Source organism: Gymnodraco acuticeps, unplaced genomic scaffold, assembly GCF_902827175.1.
Source record: "Gymnodraco acuticeps unplaced genomic scaffold, fGymAcu1.1, whole genome shotgun sequence".
In the NCBI taxonomy this organism is placed as follows: Eukaryota; Metazoa; Chordata; class Actinopteri; order Perciformes; family Bathydraconidae; genus Gymnodraco; species Gymnodraco acuticeps.
In genome coordinates, this window is record NW_022991436.1 from 27,761 (window position 1) to 45,027 (window position 17,267).

At 44.1% G+C, this 17,267-nt stretch overlaps 1 protein-coding gene across 2 annotated transcripts; it reads left to right on the plus strand.

Annotated features, from left to right (window-relative positions):
• The first annotated feature begins 6,266 nt into the window (after nucleotides 1-6,266).
• zgc:154006 (uncharacterized protein LOC563016 homolog) lies at nucleotides 6,267-17,238 on the plus strand. Of its 2 annotated transcripts, XM_034196217.1 has the most exons (9): nucleotides 6,267-6,392; nucleotides 7,583-8,159; nucleotides 8,877-9,080; nucleotides 9,607-9,768; nucleotides 13,308-13,462; nucleotides 13,899-14,159; nucleotides 15,433-15,604; nucleotides 15,783-15,856; nucleotides 16,723-17,238. In XM_034196217.1, the coding sequence occupies exons 2-9, from the start codon at nucleotides 7,611-7,613 to the stop codon at nucleotides 16,796-16,798; spliced, it is 1,653 nt and encodes a 550-aa protein (XP_034052108.1). In that variant the 5' UTR covers nucleotides 6,267-6,392; nucleotides 7,583-7,610; the 3' UTR covers nucleotides 16,799-17,238. The 2 variants fall into 2 exon arrangements, with proteins under 2 accessions (XP_034052108.1, XP_034052109.1); XM_034196218.1 differs by lacking the exon at nucleotides 6,267-6,392 and having other exon boundaries at nucleotides 7,611-8,159; nucleotides 15,815-15,856.
• The last annotated feature ends 29 nt before the right edge of the window (nucleotides 17,239-17,267 follow it).

Sequence of the window (17,267 nt, forward strand, 5' to 3'; positions counted from 1 at the left end):
TTCTCCTCTTCTCTGCTGTATTGTGTCGACAAAAAATATTCAGATGTTTTTTGAACAGCAGCATTAAGGTCAATAATGTTTGCAGCAGGCTGCTGTTATTAAGCGGTTTGGACACAGTTAAATGTTTAATCTCCCAGAAAACAAACAGCAAGTTCGTGAGAGCCGTTAAATGGTTTAACCAAGCAACATATTGGACAGTGTATCTCCAAAAAACTATAGGTTACTTACGTAACCCCAGTTCTCAGAGTAACATGAAGTGAGATGTCTCACTATGGGATGCGCCTCATCGCGGAGCAAACAGAAGCATCAATCTCATTACGCCAATCCTGATTGGCTGGTGATCTTGACGTCAGCGTCAGGGAATTCACCCCCTATAAGTAGCTTGCGCCACGACGCATGCGTCATTCAAAATAAGCACCTCTTCTCGCTTCACCATAGCAAGGAGGGCCGTCTGGTGAGACATCTCACTTCATGTTACTCTGAGAACTGGGGTTACGTAAGTAACCTATAGTTCTCATTCATAACACTCCGTTCGATGTCTCACTATGGGAAATTGTAGCTCCCGTATTGTCAGACGAGCTTATCTCGAAAATCACCAAACCAACCAGAACTTAACAGGTAGAGCTCTGACTCAACCAGGTGCCCAGCACTGCTTGAGTCACACTGGGAGCAGAACGTCCAGCCTGTCAAGAGGCGGACAAAAGTGAGCGGCGAGGACCAGCTCGCCGCTGCACCAATGTCTTGGATGGGAGACATCCTGGACAGATCCCAGGATGCAGCCAGACCCTGAGTCGAAAGAGCTCGCGGACCCGAGGGTGCCTGCGAACTCTGACTCGTATGAGCCCCAAAGCAATTGCTTCCACAAACCAGTGGGAGAGCCGTTGCTTAGTAACAGGCTTGCCCTTATAAGGGTTAGCCCAGGACACAAGGGGTTGGTCATTATGACGAAGCACCCTTGATCTGTCCCTGTACGTGCGTAAAGCACGGGCTGGACACGGCAAATCCGGCCGCTGTTCCCCGGAGGAATACAGTGGCGGGGAGGATGCCTCAATGTCAAATGTGGTACCTGAACCAACCGCCTTAAGATAAAGGCAGGGTTGGGCTTCAACCACACTCTGTTTGCCCTGGGGCGAACTGAGTGCATGAAGACTGTACAGATAGTGCATGAGTGCCACTGGCTCGCTTGGCAGCTGCCAGGGTCAGCTTCATGTCACACTGTATTCAGATTGTACCACTCACGGGCCAGGCCCATAGAGCCAAGTGCTCTGGGTGTGGGTGAAAGATCGCCCCCCCTGCTTGGGACAGTATGTCCCTGCGTAGTGGGAGCTGCCATGGCTGCCCGCACAGCAGCTGATATATCTCCGCTAGCCAGTACATAGCTGGCCAGTGCGGAGCTATCAGGATAAGTGTGTGGCGTTGCTCTCTCACTCTGGCCAGAGTTGGGGGTATCAGAGCCAGGGGTGGGAACGCGTACAGAAGGCCCGGGGGCCAATCGTGCGCGAGTGCATCCACGCCTAACGGTGCATTTAGATCGCGCATCGAAAAGAACAGCTGACACTGAGCATTGTCTTTCGATGTGAACAGATCCACCGTGGCTCTGCCGTAACGCACCCACAGCTGGCTCACAATCCTTGGATGTAGAGTCCAGTCTGCATAAAGTGGTATACCTCTGGACAGTAGATCTGCCCCGAGGTTCATCACTCCCGGTACGTGCGTCGCTCTCAGAGAGAGGAGACGTCTACCGCTCCATAGGATCAGTTTGCGCGCCAGTGTGTGTAACTGGAGAGAACGCAAACCCCCTTGGCGGTTAATATACGATATTGTGGTCGTATTGTCTGTCCTCACGAGGACGTGATGTCCCCTGAGGAAAGGCAGAAAGCGTTTTAGGGTGAGAAACACCGCTAAAAGCTCCAGGTAATTTATGTGCGCCCGCTGGAGGTCTCTGCTCCAGAGACCCCTCACCGGGCGACCTTCATAAATACCTCCCCAACCTGTCAGACATGCGTCCGTGGTGACCACTTTCCGTGAAAGGACAGCACCCATAGGCACACCTCGTACTAGAAAAGTCGGGTGCAGCCAGTGGCGCAGTGCCATTTCACAGTAACCATCACTCTCTTTAGTTTTAGGGCGGCCACCCAGCGCTGAAACTCCCTCATGTGTAAGCGTCCCAGTCGTACGACCAGGATGGCTGACGCCATGAGCCCCAGCAATCGCAGGCATGATCTGAAGAGAACATGTTTGCCCAGCTGGAAAAGAGCGAGACAAGCTCTGAAAGCTTTCACTCTTTCCACTGACAAGCGAGCTGAAAAGGGCACCGAGTTCAGGCGTAAACCCAGGAAGAGTATAGTCTGCGCGGGGCACAACATGCTCTTCTCTGTGTTTATTATGAAACCCAGGTTGAGCAGGTGCTTTACGAGGACATTTGTCTGCGTAACAGCCTCCTGCTCCGACTGTGCGAGAAGCAGCCAGTCGTCCAGGTAGGTCGCCAGGCGAATACCCCATTGTCTTAACGGGGTTATCGCGGCTTCCGTACATCGTACAAACACCCTTGGACTGAGAGACAGACCGAAGGGGAGTACTCTATATTCATAACAGATCCCCTGAAATGCGAATCTCAGATATTTCCTGTGTGGGTAATATACTGGGATGTGAAAATACGCATCTTTCAGGTCGACTGATGTAAACCAGTCGTCTTGTCGCACGAGCCGCAGCAGAGATGTGTGAGTGAGCATTCTGAACTTATATCTTTTTAGATATTTGTTCAGAGCCCTCAAATCAAGTATTGGCCGAATTCCGTTCCCTCCCCGTTTGGGAACGAGGAAGTACTTGGAATAGAAGCCGCCCTGACTCTGCTCGGCGGGTACAATAGATATAGCCCTCTTTTCTAGGAGTGAGAGAATCTCTCTCTCCAGAATATGGGCTGACTCTCCTCGGGCCTGCGAATGCAGAATGCCTGAGAAGCGAGGGGGGGGTGACGGTGACTTGGAGTCTGTAGCTCCGTGTAACTGTCTTGAGAAACCCAAGCAGATGTCGTGAGCATCTCCCGCTGTATGCTCCTTAGAGCCAGCTGAGATGTCACGTCTCTTCCCCTCTGAGTCTCTATTTGTTGTGTTATGGGGCCCTCCAGTGTCTGAGCACTGTGGTGCCCCATTTCGACAATCCCCACCGACACAGCGCATGCGTGTGGCGGTGGTGCCCTTACGGCTCCAGCCGGCACTGCGCATGCGCGTGACGGTGGTGCCTTCACAACCCCAGCCGGCACTGCGCATGCGCGTGACGGTGGTGCCTTTACAGCTCCAGCCGGCACTGCGCATGCGCGTGACGGTGGTGCCTTCACGACCCCAGCCGGCACTGCGCATGCGCGTGACGGTGGTGCCTTTACAGCCCCAGCCGGCACTGCGCATGCGCATGACGGTGGTGCCTTCACAACCCCAGCCGGAACTGCCCATGCGTGTGACGGTGGTGCCTTTACAGCTCCAGCCGGCACTGTGCATGTGCGTGACGGTGGTGCCTTCACGACCCCAGCCGGCACTGCGCATGCGCGTGACGGTGGTGCCTTCACAGACCCGTCAATTGTCCGCCCTTTGAGAGAGGCCGTAGCTGCTCTCAGAAGGGGAACAGTTGACGGACTGTTTATTGTTTTTATTGTTTTTCTTTTCATTTTTTCGAGCTGCGCCCTTGGCTCGAAGCCTGGATGCGTCAGCGGAAAATGTTTTATGACAGAAAAATCAATAAGTGTGTGACATGTGTTTATGCGGACTTGAGGATGGTGTTGAGGCATCTCTCGAGGCGGCGGGAACACATTTAGAGCTGGGGAACCGTAGACTTCCAGCTCTGTCACAGAGGGGAGAAGGAGGGGCTGTCACGCCACTCACTTCTTCTTCCTCGACTGCTGGCCGAAATTCTGGGTTGGCTGCGCCTGGGCTGCAGCCGGAACCGGAGATTTTCTAGGCCAGCTCGCCCTCGTCCCCTGCCTGGGCTGGGGACTCGGGGTGGACTGCGACCTCTGCGTTTTCGGTATTTTGAACCGAGCAGGGTTCGGGGCAGCTTGGACAGGCAGCGGCTGGGCCCTTCGAGGGAGACAGAGGTGGAGGGCCTCGTCCTCCTTCTTTTTCGACTCGCATCTCCTCTGCATGGAGGCAAGAGCGGAGCTGAAAATCCCCTCGGGAACGATGGGCATGTCAAGCACATCCTCTTTTTCTCGGTCTGGGAGGTTGGTGAGGTTGAACCATCTAGCTCTTTCCTGCACCACCATGATCCCCATTGTTTTGCCCGTGGCCTGGACGGCGCAGCGTTGGACACGGAGACAAATGTCTGTGACCGCGGCCAACTCATCCAGAACGGCCGGTCCAGGATTACTCAACATATCCTCACAGAGCTCCGCTTGGTATGCGGTTAGCAGTGAGGAAACGTTCAGAGCCCTGGCGGACAACGCTGCGGCTCTGTAGGACCGTTCAGTCATGGTCGACTGGAAACGGTCCACCTTCGCTGGCAGCGTGGGGTTCCTGCTTGGTGACGGGCCCATCCTCGGTAGGAGGTGGGCTGCCACCAGCAGTTCCATCGGCGGTATGCGGAGCAGGCCGAGCCTCTGCGGGCGAGACCATGGTGAGGTCTCGCTGGAAGCTCCCGACTGGTGAGGCGTGGGGCTCCGTTCCCGCGTCTCTTGCCGCCACCGGGTCCCGGCCTGACACGGCGTGGGATTCCGGTTCCGCAGCTGCCGCTGTTAGTGAGCCCCAGACCGACACAGTGAGGGGCTCAGTCTCTGCGGCGGACGCCCCCGTGTCTTGATTGCCAAACGGCGAATCAGTGGACATGAGGGAGTCCTGTTCCAACAAGCTAGCTTGGTGTGCTAGCCGTCGGTGGAGGCTCTTTCGGGTGAAACGGGCACAATGCCTGCACGAGCCGGGGTTGTCGATAGCCTCCTGGGCGTGTTCCAGCCCGAGGCAGGACGAGCAGACCTGGTGTGAGTCTGTGCCTGCTATCTTCAACCCGCAGCCGCATGACCGAGCCTCCGAGTCCCTGACTCCTCTGGTGTGGGGGGGAGAGGCGTCCATCTTGTTCGCCTCGTGGGGTGGAGAGGACCCGCTCGTAACAGGTACGTCGTTGAGAGAAAAAGTGTTACCAACCCGTCCTTAATCCGGAGAAAAAGGGACGGTGTGGGTCCTTTGTTCTCAAAGAATATTGACTGGTTGTGTCAATATACTTCTAATCCTTTTCTCCTCCGTGAGAGAGAAAAAGAAAAGCGTCCTCGCTACCGTGGTGTCGGTAGTAAGGGGAAGCTAGCTAGCAACAGGTGCGTAGCTAGCTAGCAACAGGTGCGTAGCTAGCTTGAGAAAAATCAAAACCTTACCTTACTTTCCGGGGAAAGAAACGGCGAGGTCGATTTTAATACTAACTGGCGTTAGTATTACCGTCTTCTTGCGAAGCAGAAGGAGTAGCCGGCGAGCGCCCGTCGACCGAAATGGTTATATTTGGGTTCAGTCTGTTGACCGTTAAGCTTGTCCGGCTACTATAGAGATGTGCTCTGAAGCGAGAAGAGGTGTTTGAATGACGCATGCGTCGTGGCGCAAGCTACTTATAGGGGGTGAATTCCCTGACGCTGACGTCAAGATCACCAGCCAATCAGGATTGGCGTAATGAGATTGATGCTTCTGTTTGCTCCGCGATGAAGCGCATCCCATAGTGAGACATCGAACGGAGTGTTATGAATGACAACTATACTTAAACTGTCTGAAACGGTCTGACCAAAAATATATATGTTTGTAATATATTTTGACTCAAACAAATTAACTAGATATTTTTGTTTCTTGAACAATTATAAACGAATAACCATTATATTCAAATAGTAATGGAGTAATTTGCTGTTGATCCACAAATCAATTAGCTGCCTTTAATGTAGGTACAATGGACAAATAGTAGCCTACCTACAGAAGAACAATGCAACTTTAAAAATAATGAATGATACAGGCATTATTATTATAATTATAATTATTATTAATACAATGATGGAGCTAGACGTCCTATTTACTGTAATTCAAATATTCAAATAATTTTATAACTTGACCAGGCCTCTGAGTGCTACTTCTCATGCAGTCTTTAATGTTTAATGTCAGGGAGATGCAGCCTACATGCAGGACCTGTGAGAGCGGACACGTGTCTCCGGCGGGACAGCAGTAGGGGATCTGTCCTCCTGGTGAGACACAGCCGCTCCGCAGGTTTCGTTTACGGGCTTTTTGTTAAGTGAAAGTATCCTTCAAGGGAAATGACTCGGTTTATGATCGTCGGTGAAGTATAAAGAGGACAGTTTGCGGTTCGAGAGGAGACTCATGAATGACGCTAGATCATATCAGCAGGACCTGTGCGAAGTTGAGGAACGTTTCCATGGTGCCCGGGTAAGTGGTTTACTCTTTGTGACTGATCATTTCAGTGTTAAAGTTGCTACAAAGTCTATTTCCTTTCAAAGTGATCAATTTGTTGTCCTGCTGAATGTAAGAACATGTCTAGGCTTTGATAATGGACGTTTAAAGCCTTTGGATATTAAGCTAGACCTTAGCCTACACTTGGAAGAAAGTGGACATATAAGCTATATCTTTCACCTCAGTTTATTTTGATGTATTTATCTAGTTCATATCATCACGAATTAAGAGCAGAGGGAGACAAATTAAAGAAATATAGTTAGAAGTATTTTATTTTTAAGCTTTTCTATCTGAGGGAAAAATGGAAGTATGGTAATATTAATCATAAAATGATTTACCCAAACACGTCTACCACAGTGGTTGGTCCTATTTTGTGTCTCCCAATGTCTCTCAGTGAGCAGGTGCACTCAGGTGACATGCCTCCTCTTATCTGCTGTCAGTCTGAATTATTGAAGCCTGTTGGGTTGAGTTCTTCTGGAGTGATGAAGCGTGGGTCAGCGTTATCCGAGAGGGGGTTCAGGGATGGGCTGAGGTGATTGAAGGGCAGAGAGGTGCATGCTGGGCCTTAAGAAGTGCTTAAAAAGCTTACTCACAACAAAAACTGCTGAAAGGATTGAGGAACAGGCATTTGAAATATTTAGTTTTATGCATTTACATTCTTTTTTAAAGGGATAGTTCACCCGTTTCTTTGTGAGAGTGTTACAAAAATATTGGCCTTCTCTCTATTTAATTGATCAAACTATTATTTTTCTACTGAAACATTTAATGTAGATGCTACATGGAAATCTTACAACAACCATAATTTGAAGATGATACATTCAAGTTGTTGGTGCTTTGAGCACCACAAGCCGACAACCATCTATCTTATTTATTCCAGAGAACTGGCAAACATCTCTACAGCTGATATCTACAACACTTTGGCAAATCACACCAGAACAGTATTGATACATAGCTCTACAGGTAAGGGGGAACATTTTAGTTTTGGGGTGAACTGTCCCTTTAATAGTCACTTTTCTAATCAAGGCACACATGTCAGAATTCATGTTAAAACTTCAAATCTTCTCTTAAATGCATTACTATGTCGTGCTAACACATTTAAGCAAGTAATGTGATAAAAAGAAATTGCCCTCGTGAATTTCTTAGCCCATATTTTTCCTCTCTTCCAGGTGAAATTGCAGTAATATCCTCGAAAGCATGTATGAGCCTCGGTACTACGATAGCCCCCCTGTGTACAGCCCGCCTTACAGCACTAACTCCCACAGCTTCTACCCCCCACGGAGCGTCCACTCCCCGCAGAGCCAGTATGTCCCCTACACCAACAACGTCCCCCCGGACTCCCACTACATGGAGGAGAAGCCTCAGCACTTCTACCGCTGGTTTTCTCCTCCTGGCTTCGTCAAATCCTTCCAAGGAGCAACGGTCCTCATGTGCTTCCTCATCTTCGCTTGCGTGGCCTCCACCTTAGTGTGGGACATGAATGGATTTGGGTACGGGGGCTACGGTGTCGGGGCTGCAGGGGGTGGTGCAGGGATGGAGTCTGGATATTATGGAGGCAGCTACGGCTACGGGGGCTCCTACATGACGCCACAGTCTGCCAAGGCGGCGATGATCTCCATGGCGGCCATTAACTTCCTGGTCTCACTGGGCTTCCTGGTGGCCAGTTTCTCACGGTCACGGATCATGAGGGGGTGCAGGTTCTACCTCACCATGTTCATCTGTGATATCATCTTAGCTGTCCTTCAAGTGAGTCTCACCAAATATGTAATGTGTCAATTACATTACTAGCAGTGAAGGAACAGCCACAGTTGTCTATTACACATCCAGCGGATACAAAGAAGCATTTAGTGTTCTAATATTTCTTTTTAGCTCTGTTTTGGTCTACACCAGCCCCTGAGTAAAATATCTGTTACTTTAGCTGCCAAATACTCCACTCTCTTCATCAGCAAGTTGTTAAGTCAACTTTATTGCCAATCTTTCAGTTTGTGTGTACAGACAGAGATCGAAATACCGTTTCCCACAATCCAGAGGAATACAAAATAAAAATATGTATAAAAATATGTATATAGATATATATATACACAATCAACAGACACATTTATACATATGCACACATTAAAGGCATAAATAAAAGCACAACAATTAATATATACAAAATAACAGTCTGTTAAATACCGAGCAGAAAGTGTACCGTGTGTTTATTATTAACTTGCTGTCTATAAAATAAATGTGATAAAAACAGTGAGAATGTACCAAAACAAGAACATTTGCAGGCCAGAAAATCTAAACAATAAACTTAAAGGTGTCAAAAATCTCTCTGTAGCTGAGGGGGGTTACATTATAGGACTACAGGAAATACATCACATGAAGGAAGTCATAATAGCTTGGAAGATCATTCAAATATAATATAGGATACATTTAAATGATTACTGTGAATAAACATGCCTTTCTTTTGTCTTTTAGGGCATCATTGACATCATCTTTGTGATCGGGGTGAACCCGATGTCTCAGAGCTCACAGAGCATGCTCTACAATCCCATGCTGATGATGTGCCAGAGCATCCAGGGCAGTCCCAGCCTCAGCGGCAGCATCGGGGCCGGGTTTCCAGGCGGTTTCCCCATGTACAACCAATACCTGTACCACTACTGCTTCATGGACCCCGAGGAGGTTGGTTAGTGTTAGAAAAATATCACTCGTTACCGGCTTGAGCTTCAATAATCAGGATCCTGTATTTATTATCCTTGCAAGAATGGAAGTAGTCATCACATACAGAGCTGCATGGGACAACTAGTTCCCAGAACAGTGTCCTTCACATGCTTTATATAAAAGACAGGGTGTTATTCAGTCACAAAATGCATGTGTTCAAAGCAGTATTCTATGCTTAGTTCAGATTAGCTAAGGCCCACGTAAGCAATAAACATGACAGTCATATGTCTATCTCCATAGAGGCTGAATCATCATGTTAATCGTTATCACATACAGTAGATATCATATGCCTAAAACAGTCCTGACGCTCTTCTAGGTAATCATACATCCGGTTACGTACACAGCTTCGTAGGGCCTTTGTTATCATGTGCTACTCTGATATTGGAAGAGTACATTCAGTATTTTCCCAACAGTTAGATTATTATTTACTATTCTACTGACATCTATTGTATTGTATCCTGATCTATGATTTACTGTCTTTCCTCAGGCGGTGGCGTTTGTGCTGGGTCTGATGGTGGTGTTGGCCCTGTCCCTGTCGGCTTACTACGCCTACAAGACCCGCAGCAAGATCTGGCACCACGGCAAAGCTAACATCTACTGGGACGCGCCGAGGGTCAGGTCTTCAGAGGGCCAGGATGTACAGGACTGGGTGAGATGCTTTATGATTTATACAGCTTCATGATACTTATACAGAGGATTAATGAGGATTGTGTTTGTGTAAATGAGCGAGTTAGAATGAAATTGAAAAAGACTTGTGGTTTGGGTTTATTTCAATGTTTTTCCCCAGGAAAAATCACATCAACAAATGCGCTTACAATCTCATGTTTGCTCTTCTCAAGTTTCCAGTGCCAATATATACACATCGTCAAGTCTCTTGGTTTTTGTGGCAATTTAGTTTCACAAACTCACATTAACCTGCTGCTGTTGACTCAGAGAACGCTGCCCTTTATCTGCGGCACTCCCAGGTTTCACCCTGACTGATCATTAACCAGCCTAGTGATAACAGCAGCACATGAATCATATAAACATGAGCTTTAAGCAACATTATACGATTTTCTGTATAAGGAAACGCTACGTACGTACAGTATAGGTCCGAAGACTATTCCTGGCTGAAACCAGGTTTTAAGTTTCAGGTTGTTTGAGCTAGGTTTATCACATCACACTTTTATTGCACAAAGTCATGATCACACCTTTTCTTTATGGGTGGCCTTGAAACAAATCAGAGAACATAAATAAATGACTGACTGTGTTCTTCAGTCAATCTATAAAATACTATGAAAGATTGAATGATGATCAAAGCAGCTAAAATAAATGTAAGCTGGCAAATATTTGCTTATAAAAATCTATTTTCTTTAAAACATTGCCATGCAGACACGATTCTTTATATAATTAACCATTGGGAAAATACATTATTCACCTTACCCTTCCTTAATCATTGATACTTATTATGCAGTACAGACAACACAAAGGACCCAAAAGACTTGCAGCGATTTGGCAGTTTACTTTTATTTTTGCCTGTGGTGATGATGTGGGTTAGTTAAGCTTTTTTGTATGCGCTATATACAGATTTTAAACCACAGCTTATGTATTTATCATGTTGAAACAACATTAATGGGATTATGTTGCATAAAAAAATCATTCATGACTCACAAATCATTATGTAAAATAAGGCAACACAACATTTAAAAGTACAGACGCACACATTGAGTCAGAGCGTAGAGAAACAGAAGGACTCTTCTCACTATTACACTGACGTCACTAGTCAGTGTTCAAATATGTATATCGACCCATATATTTTACTTTTCTTCAGTTAAAAATAGAAGTTTGCAAAGTTTCTTTGAACTATACTTTCACAGACAGTGAAACCGTTGTGATGCTGTCCTTTTTCTCGATGTGTAAAACAGAAATAACCGACTACCGCTCAGATCCCCCCCGCTGGCTGAGAGCTGCTGTCCCAGTGCATTCAGCAGGTTTTCACACTGCTGTGGAGCCCTGTCAACGCGGTGCTGTTTGTGATTCACAGTGGTAGCCTCATTTGGTGTTTAGCAGTAATTAATATACTACAGCCGCAGATTTCTATGACTGTATCATGTCCTACTTGACTCATTATGGAAGAGAAGGAAAGCACTCAATCAGTTTAGCAGCGAGGCCCTGGCCTACATACTGCCTATCACTGCAAAGGATGGAGTGAGTCACTTCGTGGAGATGCACTCTTCTATTGCACTGAAGATGCTTGCCTTGCAGGGAGGCATGTATAATGTATGTGACATGTATAATGTATAAAACGGGTTGTGTTGCCTCAGTGTTGCTGTGTGAATCCCGACAGTGTGTGGTGGCACTAAATGATTCAGTATGAGATGGGACTGCTGCACATTAGACTCCTGGCTAAGAAGTCATTTCCATGTGCTTACTGACACATTGCTATCGAGCATAGCTGGAAAAGAGTGGCAATTAAGTTAAAAGTTTGTAGGGTTACTTCATTAAAAGCAAACGACCCGCACTTAAGTTGAAACGAGAAGAGAACTGTCATGATTAGTTCATTATAACATGATCAAATGTGTGCGGCTTAGCTGTCTTAAAGGTAGAGTAGGTAAGTTTGAGAAACCGGCTCGAGATACACTTGTTGTTATATTCCATGGAATGCTCTTAACATCCCGATAGCAATGAATATCTTAAGTGCTTTGACAACAAATCCATACAAAAATGTCATCTGTGGAAGCCGTAGTACTGTCAAAAGCACGACCAATCATTTTAGCCGGCCCGGCTAAAATAACTGGATGGCCTACCTGCCTGTCAGCCTTCCATCTGTGCACAAACTTATCTCGTGCCCTCATTGGTCATGTGTGCGTTCGTGTGTTGGAGGAGGGGCTCTGTAAGGAAGTAGCATATTTTCAAATTCTAGCGCACTCGAGCTGGTTTCTCCAAATTGACCTACCCCACCTTTAAGTTGGTATTTGTACAAAAAGAAAAACATAAAAATAATGAAATTATCAAAAAGGTATTCAACATAAAAAAATGTCAGAAACTCCATCAATCAGACTTCATTTGTATAGCACTCTAATAGAAAGTACTTAAAAAATAAATAAAACCAACCCCTCAACACAAAGTCACAAATGACTTTGTTATAGTTGATAACTGATTAATCTTTGTTTATGTAAAAATACTATAGCGCAAACAATACGCTTTAAATTAGGAATTGTTGCTTTTTTAATGTAAATCTGAAACCTTTTGGATATTCAAAACACTTTTAAAACCTCAATGTATGGTCTGGAGCTGAAACAATCAATCAATAATTGGTTGATTAACTAAAAATAAATTGTGATAGGTATTTTTCAAAATATATTAAGATTATATAGAAATGTAAAGAACTGTAAATGATCAATCCATAATGCGAGCATCATATTAATCTGTGCTGAAAATAATCATCAAATATATTTTGGAGACACAGAATATGTCCATATTTAGACTACCTGATTTCCTTGTTGCAGTTATTTGGACTTTACCACATTAACTTTCTTCTGCATCATATCATATTCCCTGCAGCTTTCTGGGACTTTCTTTCTACATATGATCATCCTCTGACATTCATGAGATCTGTTTCACAGGCTGCTTTTTCAAGACATTCGCATCAGCTCACTGGAGCTCATCTATAGGTCAATCCACAACAGTGGATTACAAGAGGAATAATGCAGTTGTTGTGTTTGGTATTCTCTGGTATTATATTCTTTGGTATTGTTTTAGGTAATGCTTTTCCTACCTACTACTGTGGCTGTAAAGGGTTTTACCATTGCTGTGTTTTTACCTGATGATTCAGAAAGATGGAGCAGCAGACATGTTTCTTCCACTGATTTAATTTCTGTCTCAACCTTTCTCAGAGTGACACTGTGCTTCAAGGATGCGGCTGAGTGTCCTTGTATTTATCTGGCGACATGCTTGTATGTCTCGCAGCGACAGCCTCTCTCGTCAAGTTTTCTCTGCCTATGTGAAAGATTTAGAGCAGAAAAGGTTCTTATTTTCCAGCATAAAGAATGAATCTACCTCTTCCTGTGGACTTTCTCATTTGTATCATAATTCAAAATTTGGCATTTTGTGTCAAAATACAAAATAATGTATATTCTGTTTTACAGAGTCAATCTGCACTGTAGTTGAATAAAACCAGACATTCAATGTTTCCTAATGTCATTCTAGGTGAACCATGTTGGAGAGGTACGCAGCACCCAGCAGGCACCAACTGTTGTTTTGTCAGAGAGAGCAGCACCTGACCTGAGGGTGGGGAACAGCGTGGTCTCCTATGGCAACGGGACAGTCAGCATCCACAGTGGGGGAAATTATAACCACAATAGGTGAGTGATGCCCGGACACCACAGTGTGATCTGTTTCAACCCTGAAGCTTCAAATGCACAGTTATTAGTGTTAAATGTCTTTGAAGACAGTCATTTGGTGAAGTGCGAAACATCATCACAAACTGCATTATACAGAGTAGCCATATCATGAGTTCTTTATTGTTCTATCCATGCACGTGAAATTAATAAATGATTATCATGGCTAACTGTTTGGCTAAATTCAATATCAAGGTCAAATGTATTTATAGCGCAAAAAAAACAACAGGATTGTGCTGTCAGTGCTTTAGAAACAACCATAATTATACAAGAAAGATTATCACAAGACATACGTACTGCTCAAATACATTCATTACACTGTGCACAAACACACATGTGACATTAGACACAGAATACGCATCTGTCAGTCATCTGATATCTGTGTCTTGCTTTTCTATAGTTACTCTGCTGACAACAGTAATGGTCGGGGTGTGGATCCACTGTACCAGAACAGCAAGGTCACAGTCGGCTCCAGCAGCTCCTCAGAGGAGACGGACAGCCTCAGGAAACCTCCTCCTTATCACGTGGAGGAGAAGCAGAAGAAAGAACGGGAGCCCAGACCTGCTGCTCGGGAGATGGTGGAGTCCACGTATGAAACTGGTTACACAACCGGAGACACGGGCAATGAGCTGGACCGGCACCACACAGATTACCTCCACAGGTGGGCCACTGCTGCTGCCAGATAATAATGCTGTCCTTGGGTTTTTAATATTTAGGCAGAACACGTTTATTTGTATAGCAGATGCTATGCACTGAGGGCTCACATTTTCTTTTTAAATAATTTAATTATGCAAAAAACAATTAATAAAGCGTTGAAATATAAATATTGAACACAAAGTAGAAGAGTTATATACTCTCTGCATGTTCATTCGGATGCTTTTTCTTAAATAACAATATAATATTTATAATGTATTTGTTGTCAGCCAGGACAGGCTGAATTGAAAGATGTTGAGTATCAGCATACATATTGGCTGTTGGCATCTTGAAGCAAGAAAACTCAGTTTCAGATTTAGGCACCTTTACCCAAATGAAAGTTTTTAAGACCAATCTGACAAGAACCTTTACTTTCCTCTGGCTTTGCCTCTTTCTAATTAATACCACTATTAATTAGGGATGGGAACGATTAATCGAATATTCAAATATTCTAAATCATTCAGGTATTCAAATATGAGAATATGAGTTATGAATATTTTTATTGTAATTCTTTTTTTTCTTTAAATATTTATTTTTTGGGTGGGGTGCCTAAGTTGATTACATATTATCAAATGGAATAATTCTATGTATATGACAGTGCCATAGCTAAATGTGTTAGGTCTAAAGGTGTGTTTTGCTCCGCTCACCGGTCCCTCACAGCGGGCAGAGCTGCAGGTGCTGATCTCTCTCTCTCTCGCGTCCGGTTATACTTCACTCGAGTTTATGTCCAAATCCATCAGAAAACCAAGTTATGTTTTAAGCATGAAAGCTGTAGGCCTATAGCTGTCAACTGTTCAAACTGTGATCACCAGTTCAATACATTTGACAAATTCGACTTGGTTGCTATACTTATTTGAACATGTATTTATTTATTTTTCAAAATAATATTTTTTGTTTTTGAACATTTTTTTCCCACATTTTTTTTTATAGGATATGTACATTTCGGTTAATCGGTTAACCGTTTTTTTGGGGGTCGAATATTCGAATATACATTTTCTTTCAAATTCCCATCCCTACTATTAATGAATGGAGACAATTTGCAGTGCCCTGAAATAGTATTCATTATTTCAGAAGAAAAGGCTGTGATACTATAAAAACTGGCCAGCATCTCTGTTGTCTACTGTTATTCTTATTCAAATACTGTACCAAAAAAACCCCACTGCATACTTGTGTTGCCACTGTCTCAATAATAGTTGTATTTAATCATCTTGTCAAGACTTACTGTTCATTTCCCACTCCAGACTTTACCCAGAGATTACTTCAGATGAGCAGCGTAGGCAGTACAAGACGGAGTTTGACTCAGACCTGGCCCGCTATAAGAGCCTCTGTGCAGAAATGGATGACGTTAGTGACGAGATGCACAAGCTGAGCCGAGAACTGGACATCCTGGAAGAGGACTCCATGAAGTACCAGGTACAGAAAAAAAGGAGTGAGGAGTCGAACATTCAGGGCAGACTGCCAGGAGAATTTACAGTCATAGCCATCCTCTAACAGCTAAGATCATGCTCAGTAACACAATGCAGTGAAGCTGAAGCAAGATTTTGCTTTTGTGCTAACATTTTAAGATTATCTTATATTGTTAATGTTATAGAGTCAACACAACATGTGTTTTTCTATTTGCAGGGTGTGGCAGATGAGTATAACAGACTCAAAGACCTCAAAAAGGTGAGTGTAATTAAAATTGTCATCATATCATGATGAGTCATTAGTACAATAGTTTGGCATTTTGGAAATTGTTTATTTGTTTTACTGCAGAAAGTTAGATGAGAAGACAAATGCCTCTCGTAACAGTTTATATAAAGCATCAGCATCACGTTATCTTAGCTTAGCATAAAGACTGAATGCAGGGGGAAACAGCTAGTGTAACACACCTTTGAATCTCAGCTGTTACCTTCAACCTCACCAAGTTTAAGAGCCAGCAAAATGGCATGTACAAATCTTTCAAAGGAATAAGTCTAGTTTGGCGCATAACCAACTGTACAACTTCAATTTCCTAGCCTATTTATTCTGTCTGCCCTCCTGTTTCAACTAATTGTAATTAATGGTACCTTGTCTATATCAATTGTCTGAATTAATGTTGAAAAATACTTCAAGTTAAGTTGACAAGCTGTCAGCTGTAAACTTATATTTAAAGTTACGATCTTTAACATTTATAATTTATTGCAAAATTGCGCACTAAAGGTTGATTTCCGATGTGTTTTATTTAAATTTCACTTCCCAAATGTAGCCCGCTTGTTGTTTTTCCTGGTAATGTCACCACAAACTTCTTTGGACCATTATATGGATCGGTGAAATATAGGCTTAATCATAACTTCTACCTAATTTGGCGATAGTGATAGACTCATTTAAATTACATTTATTTTCAGATAAGTACTTTATTACACACATTGAAGAGCCATATTGATAATTGTATTACATTTTTCGGCAAAGAAAGTGAATAAGGATACTTACCTTCTGCTGGTATTGCTACTAATACCAATGATTATGTTCATTGTTTAATATCTGCTTGCTTTTATTTCTCTATCTTTTAGACTTCAGACTATAAAGCGAAGAAGAGGCAGTGCAAAGAACTTCGGCAGAAACTTTTCCACATCAAACGTCTGGTGAAAGTCTTTGACCAAGGTCTGTGTTAGTGTGATGTAACATTCTGTCCGACAGCCGAGGATGAACACTGACACGCTGTGACCTGGCTGCAGAAACTAGGATTGTATCCTCCATTTTCCCTCCAGTTCTACTGCTTTGCTATTTGAATAACAGTTCAGCTCAACATGGCTGTGCTTGCAGCCACTGAACCTCAAGTGTTTTTGACCCCAATGTTTACAACTACTGTGTGTGGCTTTGGCAGCTGTCAGAGTGGATTACTGTCAGGGTAGAGCTACTGGTAGACTTTCATCTGCGTAGTTGTAACAACATGCTACTGTTAACATTTATATTTGTTGTACCTTGTGTAATATTTAAATGGCAATTTTATTTCAACAATCTTTAATTGTTACAGAATGTTGCAGGATGGGAAGCAATGAGTGTCAGTTTTAATACAGAAATAATGTAATGATAAACAGAAATTGAGTCAATTATT

What these genes read in the sequence shown, in the direction of transcription:
- zgc:154006 (XM_034196217.1), top strand. Translation starts at nt 7,611, where the DNA reads ATGTATGAGCCTCGGTACTACGATAGCCCCCCTGTGTACAGCCCGCCT. An exon ending in GCCAGGATGTACAGGACTGG is followed by an intron (nt 9,769 to 13,307) that starts GTGAGATGCTTT and finishes ATGTCATTCTAG; the next exon opens with GTGAACCATGTTGGAGAGGT. An exon ending in GACTCAAAGACCTCAAAAAG is followed by an intron (nt 15,857 to 16,722) that starts GTGAGTGTAATT and finishes TCTATCTTTTAG; the next exon opens with ACTTCAGACTATAAAGCGAA.